This window comes from Liolophura sinensis, chromosome 10, assembly GCF_032854445.1.
Source record: "Liolophura sinensis isolate JHLJ2023 chromosome 10, CUHK_Ljap_v2, whole genome shotgun sequence".
Lineage (NCBI taxonomy): Eukaryota > Metazoa > Mollusca > Polyplacophora > Chitonida > Chitonidae > Liolophura > Liolophura sinensis.
In genome coordinates this window covers 16,234,212-16,254,866 of record NC_088304.1, presented here as the reverse complement: position 1 = coordinate 16,254,866, position 20,655 = coordinate 16,234,212, and the positions used below count along the sequence as shown (strand labels likewise).

General features: G+C 39.1%; 1 protein-coding gene across 1 annotated transcript in view; it reads left to right on the top strand.

The window, feature by feature from the left end:
- The window catches only part of LOC135477225 (uncharacterized), a 43,508-nt gene extending 26,876 nt beyond the window's left edge, over window positions 1-16,632 (top strand). Inside the window, exons 3-5 of the mRNA XM_064757394.1 lie at window positions 6,188-9,430; window positions 11,948-11,980; window positions 12,689-16,632. Coding sequence (XP_064613464.1) covers window positions 6,188-9,430; window positions 11,948-11,980; window positions 12,689-12,732 — 3,320 coding nt within the window. The 3' untranslated portion in view covers window positions 12,733-16,632. The remainder of the gene's footprint in view (window positions 1-6,187; window positions 9,431-11,947; window positions 11,981-12,688) is intronic.
- Window positions 16,633-20,655: the final 4,023 nt, after the last annotated feature.

Below are 20,655 nucleotides of genomic sequence, written 5' to 3'. Positions count from 1 at the left end.
AGTAGGAAGATTGAGTCCATAGGCTAGCACAGCCAGGTCCACTCCCACACAGTGCCTGCCTCCTGCTCCCTGGCTGACTGGCTGGTCTTAGCTCAGTCCCTGGCACATGGAGAACACACATGGAGCACATGGTCTGACAGGCTGTGCTCAGGAAATGACCAGGGTGCTAGTAAGCTTGTGCAATCTTTACAGAGAACATGGATGTGTACCAAGAGTCAGGCTGACATGTTAGGAAGGTTTATTATGCCCTTTAGGCTGCTGTGAGCTAATTTAAGGAGGACCACTTTGTACATGTAGATTATCACCAGGGACATGGAATTATGGCTAGACAAGATGACCAGGTTTATATTTTGGTGGTGAACAGGCTGGATAGAGTCACTGTGTATGTGGAAAGCTACAGGTACATGTACATGTAGCTCTTACATGGTTTTGACCAGGTCATATCTACTTTACAACAGGTCTGTACTGGTGAAGTCTGATCTCTAGTGGAATTTGTCATAGATGTAGTTGTATAGCTGGCTGGAAACCCTACACGTAGGGAAAGCCTGTCTGTATTTAATCATGTTTTCAGATCAGTACCTGCGTGATGTGTCCACCTGACATCAAGTTTCAGTCACGCATGGTGCTCCGTAGATTACACAGTTTTGTCTTAAACAGGACCTGGCCAAAGTAAGTGACACCCCTACAAAAATATTGTAATTTTTAGCACGGCATAATGTTGATTTTGAAAAAGAAAATCATTAAAATTTGTTATCTTTCACATGTAGGTTTTACTCGGTAAAAGGAGAATACTGCAGGTACTGCTTATACTATGTGTTAGCATGCCTACCTGCGTGCGGATTCGTCTGCTGACTGTGGTCACTTTCCATTAACACTTGGGGCGCTAACTACACCTCCTAGCCGATGACGGGAAATCCTGAACTATACTGTATGACCCAAAAATGATTTTATCACAATTTTTTTGCTCGCTTATTGAATTCAACAAAAACATGGTCATGCACAAGATTTACAACAACAACAACATTTTATACTTGTGTGTCCTGTTTTGACATGGATGAATCTCCAACCAAGGTAAAATATAACATCGATGAATGAGGCCAAAACGGGCTGCAGTGTAGAGATAAGACTTCAAAAAAAAACAGTTTATAAAGCACTAAAGTAAAAACCTTCCAAAGTTGGATAGAAAGGGTTAGCCACAAACCGTTGTGGTTAAAGGACTGTATAATGAGGATCCTGACGATCCTGTTTGATCTGGTCATGACCAGCCTATGCTGTGCTTAATTGCTGTAGGATCTCCACCTCCTTTCAGTGTTTCTTTTTGTGGAGAATGCACATGTCCAGTGAGTGGAGAGGACACTAGCTGACATTTGCAATCTTTACCACAGTGTCCCATGTCCAGTAGACTGTCACTTGCTACATTTGTGTCATTTGTGGTGTTTTGGACAAGGTAGAGATCATTTAAACAACAGTTCTGAAACCAGTGGGAAACATTCTCTTTATTCATGCTTTCATTTTAATTTTATCAAAGGTTTGGAATTTACATTTAACATCCTTACTACATTGTATGTGAGCAGTTTATTGAATGTGTTCACTCCAAATTATATATATATATATATATATATATGGTCATCACTTTACCGTTGACTGATTCAATGGCCTAACGGTCAAGCTTCTGCCTCGAAGTCGGGAGACCCGACTCAAACATGGGTTGGATCCTACCAAAGACTTTCAAAGAAATGGTACTTGTTGTTACCTTGCTTGGCACTCAGCACTGAGAAGTTAGGGCTAGGAAGCTGGACTGTTTGACCTGGTGTCAGTATAATATGACCAGGGTGAGATGTCCTATATCCAGTGTCTTTGGCAGTGGAGGCATGGACTCACCCTGCTACAAAAACACACAGTATATGTATACACACACATAATGACTTGTCGTCATACATGTATGACTGAAACATTGTTACATATGATGTAAAGCCCGAAAGCATTCAAATATGCATGCTTAATACTTCACCTTGTAAAATACCTCAGGCTTGTACTATATCCCTGGAGTGTCATTAGGAGCTTTTTTCCTTGTGGTCTCACAGCATTTGTCTTGAAAGTTTTATGGTCTCAGCAGACTTCAACTCTTCATACTCATCAAGTTTAGTCACATGGATGATGGATGGGCAACTTTTTGCCGCCTTTTCTTGTTCCTCTGGAGGCATCGGCAACTACTTATCCAATGGAAAGAGTTCATTAAACTAATTAGTTGTATGGTGACGAGGAAAAAAATTACTGCTATCAAGGACTGCGTTCATAGATGAGAAAAATCACTGTCAGATCTGATTTTTTTTTTCACACAAAAGAATTCCACAAAACATTACTGAGAAAATTGAGGAGTGCATTGGTGAGCTTAAGATGCTGCTGAATGAAAGGGGTGTCATTTTTGCACCCCCCCCAGTGTGACAGGTGATAACTAAATTACTGTCAACAAAAGTTGCAAAGCATTTTTGACACAGGAGGACTTGTTTTGACTAGGTGACAAACTCCCTTACTCCTGATACCCCATCACCCTATAGCATACACTACCTGTCATGTACATCTGCCCTGAGGGCCTGACCAGTAACACTAGGGACTGTGTAAAGTTCTGGTGCCTCATTCGGATAACCCCTGTCAGAGCCTCTGAGCACAGAGTAACATTTTGTCAAGGAAAGTCCTGTTATATGACCTGGTTAAGCCTCTCCCCCCCACCCCCACCCCCTTCTCTCCTTGACCATGTGACAGGAGTGAGATAAGGTGATGTGACTGACTTTATTTCCATGTACATGTGTGATACAGGCTGTAGATACATACACAGGTAGTCTTCCCTTCATTGCATATAATAATCCCTTAAGCCTAGTTAGCCTGCAGCTATTAAAGTATGTGTGGACATGTAAAAGCAAGCTGATGTACTTGTAGCAGTCTAATCTAGCTACTATACTGACCTGTGAAGATATGGCTGAGTGTATTCTTCGGGGTTGTGAGTTGTGACTTAGCAAGTGTTCCTGATCGTGTGAATATGACAGAGCACTGAGCCAGAAACCCGCTTTACCCAGACGTGAAGCCTAATCAGATTACAGGACAGCTTACATTGTGTGTGTACACAGCTCAGTTTGTGCAGCGATAATTTCAGTCCTGGTGTTGTACGGCTGTACAGATAGACTAATGTTGTTACATGTACATTTAAAATACTTTTGTACATGTTCATACAGTCTGGGAGTGAGGATAGATTGGTTTGTGTTTTTGAACTGTTAGCATGTCTGGACTGATGCTCTACTGTACATGTACCTGAACAGGGGGCTTGTGATGTACATGTGGCTGGGACAGACAGCTCTTGCTCATGTATTTTATCTGAACAGTCGTGTGGAGTTCAGGGATTTTTGCAGTGCTGCTGTCACTTCAGTATAAATGTTAAGGTGGAGAAGGTGACCTTGTTTTTTTAAATCAATGCAGTTTTGCTGTGGTTTCCTGGTGGTTGGTGTTAGTTGGCAAAAATAAATTGGTTCTCATTTAGAGATTTTGGCACATACATTTGACAGAATTGTTATTGAAATTTCAGTGTTTGGTAAGGTGTCAAATAGTTTAGCATTAGGGATGTACAGCACATGTTCAAAGATTGTACAAGCTTACTCTACTAATAATCTGGACTTTGACCTTGCCATAGGAAATCCCTGAAGTCAAAGGTCACCAGGTGTTGATGAAAATGCTGAGAATGGCAGATCGTCAGTCTGTCACTTCACCCCGCTTGTTCCTTAATGGCATGCACCTAGTACCCTACCGCCTGCTCAGCTCCTCAGGTGGCTCATTTAGAGGACAGGTGTCCCCAGGTAAGGCTGTTAAGGAGCTCTAATAAGTTTTCTCTATGACCAGGTGTATTTTGCCTGTTTGCAAGAAGCAACTGCAGTTGGATGTGGTACAGCTTCATGTACATGTATGTGCGTAAGGTTAGGGCAGCATTCTCCTTATAGCTTCTGTAGAGTAATGGAAGTATAAGTTGTTTTTTTTAAACTTATATGTATTTTCATTGATGATGACCAGCTATCGAGGGATCAGGATCAAGCTCTTGTGACAGAGATTGTACATGTGGTACAACTTTGAAAAGTAAGACATTTGGCAGGATTAAGACAGAACAAATGTTATCCCAGGCAGGTAGACCTCTGACCTTACGGTCTGAGTATACATATATGCAAGTAGGCAATATACATGCTTGTATGTTCATATTCTGTTTCCTGAGGTGTACCAAATGTGTATATACAAAGTCATTTGTATATATATTCAGGTGAATTAACAGTTTCCTTCAGGTCATCGTTAAAAATGTTTGATGGCAGTAACCATATCATCTGATTATGCATTTATAGTAGATTTTGACATTCCTACGTCATGTATGAGGTCGCACTATGTATTAGTAGCATGATGTTCTATGTTGAACTGCAGACAGAATTGATTGCTTAACTTGTTCAGATATAGAAAAGTCATATTGTGAAAATGTAAATGATAAATCGATAAAAAGCATGTGATGTATCACAATGGAGTAGGGATAATTGCTTTTCCTTAGCCTGTTATACATTTACATGTAGTTATTAACAAGCATGAGTTCAAATCTATAAGTGGCGTATTTTTTATCCACTCACAAATGTACATGATACATGTACGTCCTATATATATGCAGGTAGTTGTAGGAAAACAAATTACATGGCGATATGCATAAAATGTACATACTATTACATGGGTGTAGCTGGTTGGTTTGTACTAGAATGTGAAGTCTTTAGAATTTCACTATTGTAGGATTTGCTAAATGTAAATATATGCTACATATTTGTTTAATATGTTTGATACAGTGTACAGCATTTTCTAAAAACAATCCACTAATGGGTAATCTGTGTTTTTCATGGAATCTTGATGCATGTATGTATTTAACAGAAAGGAGTCTGCAGGCTTTTAGTACAGATATGTGACAGTTACACTAAAGTGTGTCTATGTCCTACAGGGTGCTGAGGGATGGGAAATTCTCCAGAGTACATTTACATTGATTGTTATTTGCATTTGTAGCACTTAAAGTGATTAATTTTAAAGTAAAATTTTTAATTATATAACATGTATATGTATTTGGTATTCACATGCATCAGAAGTAAGTACACGTGGGAAGTGTATGTACAATTATTTACTTCCCAGCCCGAGGAGAGGGGACAGAGCAATGATGGTTACCTGTGCATCTGTCCAACCTTCTGTCTGTGTCTGTCTAGCTACAGTTACTGTCAGACACATGTAGTTTTGGAACATAACTTGTAGTAAACAATTCCAACATGTGCTCAGTGCTTTGATTTTTTTTTGCATAAAAAGCTAATTTTTTTTGTGATGTGAAAGTCTTTTATATTTTTACATCTCAAAACTGAGGCAGCATGTTTGAATAATTCCCTAATGAGGGTGTTTACATGGCAATGTACAGTATTTAATCAACTCAATGCTCAGTTAGTGCTAACTTCAGCCACCCGTGAACAGCACCCATCATGCCCAGGTCCAGAAGATGGTGGATCCAATCTGGATCCTTTAAAAAAGCAATGGCTGTTTCCTGGTGAAAAGCTGTACATTGACATGTAACTATGTATGAATGAATATTATCTGATGGTTTCATTTTGCACAGTGATAATGTTCTGTGAGATGTGATCAGGCTACTGTACAAAGGGCAGTGATAATCTGTAGGCACTCACCTAACGCTTACATGTGCATCCCCCTCACCCTCTGTATACGTGAATGACCTTCAGGTACATGCACAGAGTGATGTTCCATGTGGTTCATGCATAACCAGAATAAACCTTAAGATTATAATAACTCTGACTAGTTCACAGGTGGGTATGGTGTGTTCGATCCTGTTTTCAGAGATTTCATTGCTTCCATTGAGATTTCATTGTTTTCCATTGTTTCCGATGTTGTGTTGACAAGAAGTGGTTAGTGGCCCTCACTTTTATAGTCTTTCATTTGCACAGGTTTTATGGAAAATGGTGGCCTTCCACCACTATGGCATATATCACACATGCAGAGAGAACTTAATTTACTGGGATTAGTACTGCCTGCAAGAAACAGTGTGGTGAGGTAGTGTGATTTGAACCCTAAAGAAATTCTTTTCTGTGTTTTAGTTGAAGTAATTTTATTTTGTCATTTGTTCTTACAGATGACAATGACATTGGTCTGTTCTCTCGGAAGGATCGGTCAGACACCGATGTGAATGGGAACCCTATAACCTTTCCGTTGGACTACATGAGCAGGAGGGAGCTTAAGACAAAGACTATCAGTCATTCTGACACCGCCAAGTCCACCGCTTTTGACAGTGCCCTTCCTCCAACTTCCTCGAACAACGATGCTGAAGAACATGGCAATGGAAATCAGAGAAGCCGGCACAGCAATCCGAAAAAGAAATGTCGTGAGAAGGAGGTTCATCCTGAGAAAGAAGAGGGTTATATAGGGGACAAAGACATTGACTTTATCCTGGAGGCCTTGCAAGAAAATGGGAAGGGTTCGAAACCAAAGAAAGCAGCCAGTGGACAGAGAGAGGGCATGGCTTTGCAAGCTGTGAGCAAAATCGAAAAGGCGGAGTCGAAAAATGTGAAAAACAATAAATCTGACAAGAAACAAAAACAGGTGGTACATGTTGTCAGTGCATGTTCTGTCAGTGAGGAAAGTGTCACGAGACAAGTTATGTGTGAAGTGAACAATAAGTATAGCTACATCAGACTTAAAAACTCAACTGTGATTCCACATACCACTGCAATTCCACATACTACTGCAATGGGCACAGCCAATGGAAAGCTGGATAACTCAGACTTGGTGCAAGTGATTGTGGAGAGTTCAAATCTTGACAGTAATAGCTTACCAAAGGACTGTATGGCTAAAATAATTCCTTCAGCAGATGTGAATCCCTCGACATTAACTGATGACACGTTTGACATGCTTAGTAAATCTATAGATACTGATGCGTGTAAAGTGGATAGTCCAGCTTTGAACACAGGTATAGATAAAACGAAAGTTAGCCTGAAAGTGGAATTGTCAACCATTAATACAAATTCTGATAAGGAAGATGTGAAGGAGTTGGTGTGTCCCAAGTCCGTGCCAGGTAACACCTGTGAAGACGAGCCACCCAAGAACCCAGAGAAAACTGGTGTAAAAGACTTTATTGATATTCAGAAAACATGTGATAACCTGGATCCAATTGAGGCCAGACATGATCTCAGTGAGAATGGTCCCCCAGATAAGTACAGCGAGTTTTATATGTTTACTGACGTGGAAATTCAGAAAGTGGATCGCGATGCCGAGTTTTGTCCCGTTGTTCACAAGAAGAAAAAGAGAACTACTGCCAAAGACCCTGCACCGGTGACGGTGCATAAAAGTGGTGCCCTGCCTCTGTTCACCCCGCGTGCGACTGGTGCAGCCACGGATAGTTATGTCAATTGTCGTGATTTTAGTCAGCGAAATGACAGTCGTAAGTTCACCCGCTCTGTCACTCCTCCTCCATCCTCACAATCTGTTGAAAACCAGAAGCTTCGGGATCTCAGTCCATCAGCTTTTCCTGTTTTACGACGGTCTGTGGTCAGCAAAGGGAAGGGCACGCTGGGGGAGGGGCGGAGGAACTCCACAGGAGATGTGTCTATGGAGGTGGTGGTTAGTAGAATTCATGACGACAGTGACATGGAATCTGTCAAGTCATTGCCTGCAGCTTCACAGACTAATGACACTTCGCCCGGTGTTTCACGGCCTATCATATCTTATGCAAAAGTCGCAGCGTCCCCAAAACCTCATGTAACCTCACCCTTGTCTCCTCCATCCAATGACAAAAGTGACACTTCGCCTGCACGCCAGCAAACTGTGTGGAAGGGTAATGTGCGGGAGCGGCGTCACTCCCTGGGCTCTAGTCCGGACTGCCCTACAGAGGAGGGCAAGTTATCAGACGCTTTGCGCCACAAAAGTGGCAGTCAGACTTGCCTGGCTGCGGATTGTGCCTGCTCAGAATCAGTTAGCCCAGGTGCGATATGTAAAAACAGAGAGTGTATGCTCAGCCAGTCGGACACAGTGTCTGTACAAACGGCTGAGGCCTGCATGAAGTGTGACCACATGCAGACAGGTCAAATAACCAAAGATAATCAGCCTAGTGTCAAATCTCGAAAGCTTGGCTTATGTGAACCCCCAGTGCCTGCTGCTACCTGTAGTTTCCATGTTGAAAGTGTAATTAGTACTAGTTCATCCCCTCGCCAGCCCTCAAGACACGACAGCATTCATTCCCAGTTTCAAACTCAGTGCTCTGCTGAAAGTGTTAAAGGTGAAATCAGTTCTGTTGATAGATTTGGTCACAGTGCAGGGTTACCTGGTGTAGCAGGAAAGCTCCACAGGGGGAGCCACTCTCCAGGTGATGTCCTTAAACTGCCGCCAAACAATGGCAAGAAATTCAAACACTCTGTGATTTTCTTAGACAAGAGGCTTGCCGGGCCGCCTCAGGATTTAGGGATTACTTTTGGATTTGAGCCCGATTTGGAGAGCAGCCAAACTCCTGGGGGTATGGAGGTATCTGTTGACGCAGTTGAGGACGGGGTAAACGATGTGCCCATGTTACCCGAGGGTATTTTGGGGAAGAATGACCTTGCTGCCCCAATAGCAGACTCCCTAACCCCCAGTACTGCCGCCAGCAGAAAGCTCACACACCCTAAACAAACTGAGACCGGCAGTGTGGCCTTGAGAGCTTCAGGTGGTGTTCAGGACAGCGTGAAGCAGAGCCCCAAGCCAATCCACAGCCCTGATGCAGCCCTGAAAGGGCCCAGTGCTGTGCCCTCCTCGGCCAGGCTGATGCCTGCTGCCTCATCAGACCTAACAAAGCCAGCTAACAAAGGTGCGTACCCAGGCTCAACACTGAATGGAGTAGTCATGTCTCTTGTTCAGGCGGACAAAAACTCTGCGTCTGTAGCAAGAACAGTGGAGGCTGCTGTCCTCACCAGAGACACTGGCTCAGCTGACAAACTCACAGACTCGGCCATTCTATACTCATCTGAAACCCCCCCATTAGAGAATATCTCTAGCTGCCTTCTGCCTGGGCCCCCAGCTGATCCCCAGAATAAAACTGGTTATCAGACTAATAGCAGCAGTACTTCCACTTCCTCCTCCTCCATGGTGATGTCCGGCAGTAGCTCTGTCGCTGAGACCCTCCTCACAGTCCACTACGGGAAAAGTATCCCAATGTTGTGTTTGTCTACCTCGGCGCCTGGCAAACCCTCATCTCTTAGCACCCATGCTGGGGTCGATGACTGCATCAACATGACGACGGAAATACCACCTGAGAAAAATGGACCACAGAAAGTCATCAAATTTCAGCTGGAAGAAGGAACAAAGGGTAAATTCAACTGGGAAGAAGCTGCGAAGTTTTTAACGAAAGGTAGGTTTTTCTATACTGTGTACACGTTTTCGTGGACTTGTATTCAGTTAAGGAGGATGTTCTTTCACAATTCATTCATTACATGTGGAGTTGCTAAGTTGCAGTGTACATGTAATTACATGTATGTGTGCTTGACGGTTTAGGGGACATGACAGGTTGTCAATGCGTTCAGTAAGGTTTGGAAAAAACCTTTGTAATGGTTAAGTTTTTATCAAGTTGACTTGGAGATATACATGTATTTTAACTGATTTACATGAATTTTTTTAGTGGCCCTGTTAAACCTGCTGCATCTACATGTACATATACATGTAGGCTTCCTCCCACAGTCAAGTGAATTTAGAAAAACCAAGTACATGTAGTGTGAATGCAAAGACTGGTGCTACTGGTACCTTCATGCACATGTAGGCTTCCTCCCACAGTCAAGTGAATTTAGAAAAACCAAGTACATGTAGTGTGAATGCAAAGACTGGTGCTACTGGTACCTTCATGCACATGTAGGCTTCCTCCCACAGTCAAGTGAATTTAGAAAAACCAAGTACATGTAGTGTGAATGCAAAAAATGGTGCTTCTGGTACCTTCATGCACATGTAGGCTTCCTCCCACAGTCAAGTGAATTTAGAAAAACCAAGTACATGTAGTGTGAATGCAAAAACTGGTGCTACTGGTACCTTCATGCACATGTAGGCTTCCTCCCACAGTCAAGTGCATTTACCAAAGCCAAATACATGTAGTGTGAATGCAGAAAATGGTGTTACTGGTATCTTCACGCACGTGTAGGCTTCCTCCCACAGTCAAGTGCATTTACCAAAGCCAAATACATGTAGTGTGAATGCAGAAAATGGTGTTACTGGTATCTTCACGCACATGTAGGCTTCCTCCCACAGTCAAGTGCATTTACCAAAGCCAAATACATGTAGTGTGAATGCAGAAAATGGTGTTACTGGTATCTTCACGCACATGTAGGCTTCCTTCCACAGTCAAGTGCATTTACCAAAGCCAAATACATGTAGTGTGAATGCAGAAAATAGTGTTACTGGTATTTTCATGTACATGTACATGTATGTTCAGAATTGCTATGCAATGTAGCTCATATCAGCAAAGTTACATGTAATAGCTCCTAGTTCTGTATTTGATATTCAGTTGTGAAGTTAGTTCTCAGTTCGATGTTTTAAGTTGAATATCAAACAAGGAAGCGTGAGGTACATGTACTTGTACATGTAACTTCATTTATCTCATGTGCATAGCTCCCTACCTACTTTGAAATACATGTACATGTGGTGTAAAGTTTTCAAAATTTTCAACCACTGACAACACTTGTTTTCTGTGGAATTTATGCATACAATTTTATGAAACAACACTAAAAATAACTTGTTTGTGTCATTAGAAATGCAAACTTCCTAAAACTGTGCAAATTATTTCTCAACGTAGATTTTTTCAATATGTTGCTTGCAGAGGCGGTTGAAAAGATTGAAGAATTAGGTTACATGTACTTAAATTATTTGTTTTTTCGGTTCAGCATTGATGTTCGAAATCACTGTCCACATGTACATTGGCTCCAATTATTTATGCATGCACAAATTAAGTTATAATTTTAAAATTTTTGTCATTGATATTCACATATATTCTCAGTGTACATTAACATGTAAACCTGAATGCTAGCATTTAACAGATATTTTATGTGTATACAGTTTATTTTGTGATTAAACCTGTTTAAAGGAAGACCTGATAAGTGGTACACACACATGGACCTTACCACAACAACTTGAGTTGAACAACTATTTGCAGCCTAGTACACACACTGTTCCATAATGTACACATACTACAGAGTTATACAGGTACATATACTCAAGTGTCCACAAGGGTTAGCCAACTTGAGACGCACATGATGTGTCTTTATTAGATTTGTAGGAATCTGTTTATAGAGAAGGCCTTTTGAATATGGACTCCGTCGGAGAATAATAAATAAGTTACCTTTCACTTGGTCAAAATTCAAAGATGTATTTGGCTTCAAAACATTGAATGCGGCTGTAAGTGGGAAGGTCTTGCAGCAACCTGCGGATGGTCATGGGTTTCCCCAGGGATCTGCCCGGTTTCTTCCCACAATAATGCTGGCCGCCCCCTTATAAGTGAAATATTCTTGAGTACGGCATAAAACACCAATCAAATAAATAAATAAATAAATCAAAACATGGAATAACCAAGATAATAGATCCAGATTCAGTGGAACTTTGTACAAGGATTCACCTGAGCTAATTATGGGCAACAAGAATGACCTTTGACCTACTCTCTGGTCAAAGTTCATACATGTATTCATCTCTCTATCGCTTGTGAAGATCAATAACATGAGCCTTCCAAACTTCTGGACCCTAAAGTATATAATCATCATAACTCGAAGACAGTTTTAATGATTATGTACATGTACAGTGTAATTTTTGCGAGGGAACTAACATGCAAGTGAAGTATCTAAATGTACATGTATTCTTTTTAAAATAAAACTTTCATTTTTTGATTTTTCAGAATGGGAAAAAATTCTTACACAGAAAGAAAAGAGTAAGTGCGTTTATCCTCATGGTTTCAATTTTCAGTATGCTCAGAACATTCACAATGATGATGGCTGAAGGGAGCCAATAAATGTTCACTGATGTGATATGCACGTTTTGGAAAGTTAGGAAATTCTGATGTTTTTATGAAACAGTCTGTTGGATCTACATGTACATGCGTAACAGTGAAGTTCTGCAAGACAGCCCTGAAAAAGAAGAAGCATACAGTATATGCTAAAGCAATAAAAAAATCTTGGTTAAAAAATAAATGTTGAATGGACAAAGACTATCTTTGACTAAAGATGTTGGCACACAAATATTAAGATGGCAGAAGTTATATATTGTATTAAAAAGGTATTTACAAGTAAATGTATGGGCAAAATAAATATTTTTGAATTCAAGAATAACTATTGTATCATATTTTCAAGTTATTTAGCTAAAGTTTTATTTCTTGGAATAAATTTCAACAGCCTCAGAAATTTATAAGTCCAAGTCCTTTGCCCAAGTAGAAAACACAAAAAAAAAAAAATCAAATAGCTGGAGAAAAAGCTTTATGGACCCATTTTTGAGGTGGGGGGGTCATACTTGGGTTTTAAATCTTCTTGCCTTAGGACCAAGCTGGTACATACAGAGATCCAACTGCTATTTAACATGCTACATGTATAAGTTCTGTGGTATAAATACATTAATAACAAGCTTGGTTGTTATGTGATTTCAGGCCCAGAATCAGTGCTGATGTATTCGTGTAACTCTGCTTGTTGAGTTGCTTCCCTTGTGTTGGAGAAAAGAATCGGCCAGTAGTTTCCCCTTGTTCTGCTTTTGACTGAGCAGCCAGCAGTGTCCCTGTTACAGCAATGACAGATGAATTGTGAATATTTTGCAGCGGCCCCTTTTTGAGAGTTGATTGTCATAGGAATAAACTGAGACCAGATATGAGGCGTGAACAATGGGTTTGAATCGTTGACTTACCAGAAATATCTCGCCGATAAGACATCCAGTCCTGGAGGAAATGGAACACAGTCTGTATACTTGGAAAGAAAAGGCCTGTCTGAACTCGGAAGTTTCTCAGATGGTTTTCATACGATTGATCCCTAGTTGATTGAAAATGGCTGGGATTTGACATTTAGAAAAAAAAGAAACAACAAGCTGTCCTGATCTGTAGACAGGATAAATTATGTTAAGGGATTAAATGTGATTGGTAAAAACGAATGGCAACTAAACAGATGTTAATTCATGCAGATGGGGTGGAAACAGTGGTGACATTAGCAGTGTTGCAGTTCGATATGAAATATATGGACAAGTTAAGAACAACAGTTCAGGAAAGTGAGGACTTGTGATAAATAACCGCATTGTGAGAATAGAATGAAACATATTTCATGCAGGATTCGAGAAAGTGAATGTCAGCAGGTTGTGAAATGATCCTCTTCCTCCTGTAGACAATATAGAAGTGGACAGTTCTGGATGTGCAGACATCTGCATTTGGCAGGTGCTTTGAAGGCAAAAGGAAAACCCAGCTTAGTGTGAACCCTGTGCCGTTGCAAGGAGACGGGAATTAAAACATCTCATATAGCAGTATTTGGGATGTGTATTATACTAGTGTGAAGATATCCAGTCTAGTGCCAACGATTTGTCAAAACTAATGTTGACCCCCTGCTAAAAGACTTGGCTTCCATTGCATCACATCATTTCCAGCTACTGATCATCTCATGTGCTCACTCAATGGGCATAAACATCAATAAATAGAGCATTGATTGGCATCATGGATAAATTTGTCATGGCTGGTAAGACTAAGGTACAATTCGTCAGCCAGCTGCCCAGGCATGAGTAACACAAGACGGAATTACACATCAGGGCAGCTGTGTAGTCTGTGGAATAATGGACTTGCCATATCAGCCAGACATGATAGGACTGAAAGAATACTGCAGTATCTATGTGCATCTGCTTAACGGTGCCTGTTGGATTGCAGTGGAAAATGTCAGGCTTGTTACGGTGTAAAATGTTATTTAATATTATCACGTTTCATGCCAGTTGGCTGGTGTGTTGTGAGAGACATTATGTACGTGTGTATATACAAACGGATACACATTAGAAACCTGCTTCAAGTGACTTCCAATAAGAAAAAAAAAATGAAATGATACCCATAAATGTAATCTGAAGAAACGAAAAATGAAAAAAAAAAAAAAGTTAATGTCAGTGTGACAAAACCCTTTAATACATGTATGTATGTCTTCAGTGGTAGAATGCAGTAGAATTTCATCACATTCTCAACAGTTTGACATGACCTCCAATACTTGACAACTGTTGTTATTAAGGGAGCATGTCCAGCTGTCCACTTCACTGTGATAACTGGTCTGGTCAATGATTGACGGGCCAAGTAACCAACATAATGACTGCTGCGTGTTCAAAATGGGCGGAGTCTTCACGTGGCTGTGTTTGATATTTGACAATTTGTAAATTATTTTCACCATTAATCTGCATTCTACTGGGTGCTACAATCCACCAAGGCCTGTTCAAACGTGCTTTGTTTTTAGATACTGTCCTTGTTTTGTTGCTGTTTTTTTTTGCTGTTTTTGCCTAGACTTAGTATTCTTTTCCTCCCTCTTTTAGGGCAAGCTCTGTCAGTTCTGTGTAAATTTGATGACCTCATTTTTGTGTTGAATATTTTTAGCAAATTTGGAGTAACAAGTTTGTGCTGTCCTTGTTAAAGCTAAATATATATAAACAAATTCTAACTTAAAAGTGGGTTAATAATACTTTGTATGATTTTGATTTTCATTTAGTGTGTCTACATATATCTATACATGTTAAATTCTTGTCTCCTTCAATGTACTTGTTAAAATTGTTTGGCTTATGTGTGCTTAACATCCACTGAAAACGGTTTTAATTACGGATGGGTTTCTTTATGCATAGAGGAAACTTTGGCTGTGGGTAAGGTTTGCATATAAATGTCTTGACTGTCCAATCTTGCCATACCACATTGCCTACATATTTTCTCCCTGCAAATTTTGAGGAACTGTGTGTATCATTCACTTTTCACCTACACGTGTATCCTAAGCAGCTACAGTACATGTGTAAGATTTAGATAAACTTTTTTGCTGAAAAGAAATGACCCAGCTATAATTAAGAATGGCATACACTTTATCGACAGTCTGTTTATGACTGAAACACAGACTTTGTTAGAATTGCTTATGCATTTAACATTGGGAAAGGAATACAATTAAAAAATTTCAGTGAATGAATATAAAGAAAAAAATAATATAATTGGTTAATCTTTGTACTTCTTCATAGTTTAACAAATGTTATATTTTCTGTATACGTCAGGGTATACATAAATATGAAGACGTGTATAGAGTCCACATTTCAGTGTACAGTTTTCAGGAATTATTGGACATTTTTGCAAGTTTACTTACTTGTACATGTAGATTTAATAGAAATGGCATCTGAATAAGGTTGATCACAATTGTTGATAACCAGGCTAGTTTTTGCATACCATTAGTGTACATGTATTTTTTGTCTTTGTTATGTATGCGAAAAAGGGCTGAATGCACCTAAAGGCACATTCTGTATGTGTATTTGTTTCCTCCCGCCCTATCTCAGTATTGACAGTTTACATGTGTTGAAAATAACACTTGTAGTTATGAACTGTCACCTCACTGATATCCCATAGCTGTGGCTTTTCACCTCACTGATTTCCTGTAGATGTGACCTGTCACCTTGCTGATTTTTCGACGCCCTCTGCCCACCACCAAGTTTACAATCTTCTTAATTGTTATTTATGTCGACATTTTGTTCCGGTTGTCTCATTCTTACTGCTTATTTTCTGCATTTGTTATTTGATTAATATTTGCGCTATGAATTACTGTCAAGAGGGAAAAGAAATCTGTGTTCAGGTAGACTAGTTCATTGTGTATTATCACACTTGTCAGTTGTATAAATAGCTTGATAATACTGTTAAAAAAAAACAAACAACATCTGTCCGTTTTCATGCCAAAAGTCAATAAATATTGCCTTAATGTTGGCTAAACAACAAAGAAACACCCAAACAGTTATCTTCATTTACATGTAAGATTTTAAGATCCAAGATCTTAAGCATCCAAGGCTATTGGTACTGTATATGTTCAGAATCCAGCAGTGCAGATGTAGATCACTGGAATTACATGTAATACATGTTTTAGTAGCGAAAAAGCATGCGCCAACAGCCACGGGCACATTTAAAGAAATGATATCAGTAAATTGGAGTTTTGGCACCCATAAATGTGAATCGCCCTCCTTCATAAGCAGTGTGTAGGGCATACATTGTGCCTGGAACATTTGCTTGTACGTCAGGACTGGACAAGAGATGTTCCAATGTTGATCCAACTTTTTCGACACCTAAGTTAGTCCTAAATTTACCCTGGGGTGACATCTTTGTATCACAGTTTGAAAAGATTTCACAATTCCCAGTGTTTGCCTAACAGAATTTAAGCTGCATATGTGTCAGAGTCATGAACATGTAGCTGTATGGGCTGCTGACATATGGTACAGAACCTACGTCAAATTTCACCCATGACTTAAGTTGTACTTTTTGATGGATTCTGACAGTTCTACTAATCCACATGTAAGAAAGGTGCTCCGAGGCTTTAAGAAAGGTACATGTCGGATGATACCTTACTTGAATAATAAAATTTTATAATATTTGCCTCATGGGGGCAAAATTTGAGGTCATTTACTGTACTTGAAGCTTCTGCATAGCTTTGTAAGAATTGAAAAAAAATATATTTACAGTTGTACTAAACTTGTGCTGTAGCTAAATCTCTAATGAACATTTCACTCTAAAGTGTTCTTTTTGTGAAAGAAGTATGAACTTGTGAGCATTCTGTGATATGAATGTTTAAGCTATAGGTTTTGGCCACCTTAGATACAAGGTATCAACATGCCAGCACGATACAGTGAAGTTCTGTGCTACTGTATGCATGTTGAGGATTGTCGTGAAACTGGCTACTTCCGAATCTGACTGATTAATAGTTTTGTTAAAAAAAAAAACAACAGAAATTAAAGATAACACCAAAAAAAAAAAAATAAACCCTAAAAACTTTATCAATTGTTTACATTGAAGTTTCCAAGGGTACAGCTTTCAAACTAATAATGCAAGAATTTAGAAGCACTTGAATGCTAGTATTGTGTATTCCATATAGACAGTGTAAATGCATAGGTGTAAATTGATTTAACCTTGTGTCACTGCTTTATAACAAGATCTGTATTGTGTTACAATTTAGACTTCTGGAGCAATCCACAAGTGATTGTATATCATGAGCGTAGTTTTCTACATTGTGTTCTGATTGACAAGGTTATATCTTTTAATGAGAGAGAATTTGAAGTCCAATAAGCACTCAGCAAAGCTTCAGGTGATCCTGCTCTAGTATGATGTACTCTGCAGTGTATGTGTCTTGGCATGGTAACATGCTATTATGGCCAGTTACTGACTTCATGGTGTATTATTTTTTCCTAAGCCCAAAGTCTTAAAAGGGACAGGCTGTCCTTGCATTAATGTGGAACACAAAATCACTAAAACTTCAATTTTACATGCATGCGGAAATCTTTTTGAAAAATTGAGGAGTGTAACTAAATTAGCAATCATTCTTTCAACCATATAATACTTAACTCATCAGTTTTGAACATATTTTACAGTTTTACACATACACACTAGTGTTGCACTATGGAAAAAAAGAGTTTTTCACATCTGCCATAGGCTGTTATCGATAATGAAATGTAAAATTTGCATTTAACACACACACACATACTCCCCCCTCCTCGTTCTTGGACCCACTTGCACGAAGCCCTCATAGGGTTAAGAGCACGTAACTACTAAGGCGACGTAATGCCTACAATGCTGGTTGCCATGGTTGGTACAGCTCTTATCATTGAGAGGGCTTTATGCCAGTGGGCCCCTGTCTTAGTAGTAACATAGCAATAGTCTTCGCTTTTTTTGGGTAAGGCAGCAATATAAATTTGTTGTACATATATACAACACAAACTGCTGCACAAATATCACTGCTTCCTTGTAATCATTCTAATACAGGAAACAACCAGAAGTTTCGTAGAACAATAATGACTGAAATAAAGGACTAGATGGAGGAATGAATTGAAAGTTAAATTGTTTTACATCAGTTGTTGAAATGAAAAACTTATTTCACTACCTTTATTTTTTGCTCATTCTTTATATATACATATATATATATATTACCTGCACTATTTTTGTTTGCTTGCATTCAAAGCACTTTCCAAGTATCAGCACGCTGTGTTAAACTGTTTTAGTTTTTGCATTGCTGTTCATCATTGGTTATCAGTAAATGGTTGTATTCTCTGAAAATGTATGGCGAAATTATTACTTTTGGAAATTAGATGATGAGGCATGTAAAAAATCTTTTAAATGCTATGGATTTGTATGTGTTTGTGGGATGGTGTGTACTGGGGTATCCTGTTACTTTTGTGTACATGGGGCAGGTGTCATGTACATGTGTACATGCTATCTATGTGTAAACCAGGGAGATAACTCTTGAAACAATTTATTTTGTAGCATGTACATATATTTCGCTTCGAATTGATTGGATTCAATAAGAACAGCTGTGCATAGGCTAGTTGAACATGTTCTTCATAACATGAAAGTGGTTTCATGTCAGCCTCAGTTTTTTCCCTACATTACATTGCGCTTTGTGCTGCAGTAGCCATCTTGGACGTGCGTTTGTGTTTGACGGATGAACATGTTCCTCCAAGCCAAGGTTGTGAGCTGATATTGGAGGGTCTGGGTTGTGTATGAAAGCAAAATGTTCAACATTTTGTTATATCTGAAAAAGAAACCAAAATCTTCAGCTTTACCATGAGTGAATGCTACATGGGAAAACGGTAACTTTCTTCAGCCAGACAACTACCACAATATCACATGACAGTTGTGTTAACATGGTGTTTGAAGGGATTGGGTTATGGGGTGATTGACATTTATGGTACACTGCATAGGTAAATTATTACCAAAAAAAAAAAAAAAAATGTGCATGTTAATGATATTGAGGATGTAACAAAAATGTCTGGTGCTGCTTGGTTTTATCTCCTTGGTACATTTGAATGCATTTAGGATGGTTGACTATTGGCCCTACATTGTGTAGCTGTGAAAAGCGTAAAGTGCAAAGCCATTTGGTTGTAGGTCTACACATGCTCTAAGGTTATCAGTGAATGGTCAGGTTTTGAGAAACACTTTGACAGGAGAATCTTCCTGTGAAAATAAAACATAAAACAAAGTGGACATTTTCTTCTGTATGGTAAATAGTAGTAGAGACATTCACCGCAATATGGACAGCTAATATGAATTAGTGTATTTTGAACTAAAATTTTTGCCTTATTTTGCCTGATTCTGAGAGTTCTGTAGGTCTTAGGAAGGTGTTTGGATGTTGTTTTGGAAGGTCAGGTGATATCCTAATGGGGAAAACACAACTTTCACCAGCAAAAGTACTATTTTATTACCATTTTTGCTTAAAAAAATTATTTTCAGGCAAATTTTTAGGTTAAGATTCTGTATCATATGCCCAAACCAGCTGTGACTGCAACTACCTGTGAGAATTCTTGCAATTTCACCTATTTAAACTGAGAATAAATTTTAGCTATCACCACTTATACTACATGTTGGTTTAATATTCGCACATGGATATAACAAGTTTACGTTCAAATTCCATAAAAATGTTATAAACGTAAAATTTTCTAAAAACACAACGCTGAGGATTTGTCTACCAAGAAGATGGAGAAAACGTATTCACATAAGCTACATGGAGGTGACTGATTTTAATCTACATGTATGATTATCCTACCAGTTTTGTGTTTTATAAAAGAGATGCATTGTATGTAAAGAGATGCATTAGAGGAAAATTTAAGATGACTTGCACTCTTGTTTTGTGTTTGCTATAGGATATTTTTAGGACAGAGTAATTAAATGTGAATAGCGCTGCCTAATTTTACACTGTGGCTTTTTGATGTGTGAAAAGTGCTAACAATGGCAGTCCTGACTTCCCGTCTTCAAAACACAACATAAAAACTATAGTTAAAGCATATTTGAAAATGATTTTGGACTATTTACTAATAAGTTACTGATAATCCCAATTATGACTGACTAATGCAGACATATTCAAGTATGCACCTCATTTATACCACATAACTGTATTACCTTATTTAGTAGCATTGTCCATGTACTGGTAATTCAAGAGAGATCCACAAGTTCTCATTGGGTAATTTTGAAAAGCTGTTAAATATGCCTAGGCTCTTTGATTGGTGGATCATATTACAGGCCAGTTTATTGGTTAACTTTATAACCACTTACTGTACTGTAACGTGTTGATTATCCGATCTGGTCAGATCATTGCAAATTTGGTGTTTATTTTTATACCCAGTAGATTTATGCTGATGTTGACGCAATCTGGAAAACATTGGATCAACAGGAATTTGCAAACTAAGAGGGATTGGGGAGGGGGTGGGGTGAAGATGATAAAAATGCTGTTTGTTGTAAATGTTCTGTCTGGTACATGCCGGTTTTGTCTTGTGCCCGACATTGTCTGTTATATTGTCACACCTCAGTTGGATTACATCAGAAGGCATATAGGCTACCATTAACTTCTGATGCTAAACTTAAAAACAATAAAAAAAAAAAAAAGAATTGTTATGGCT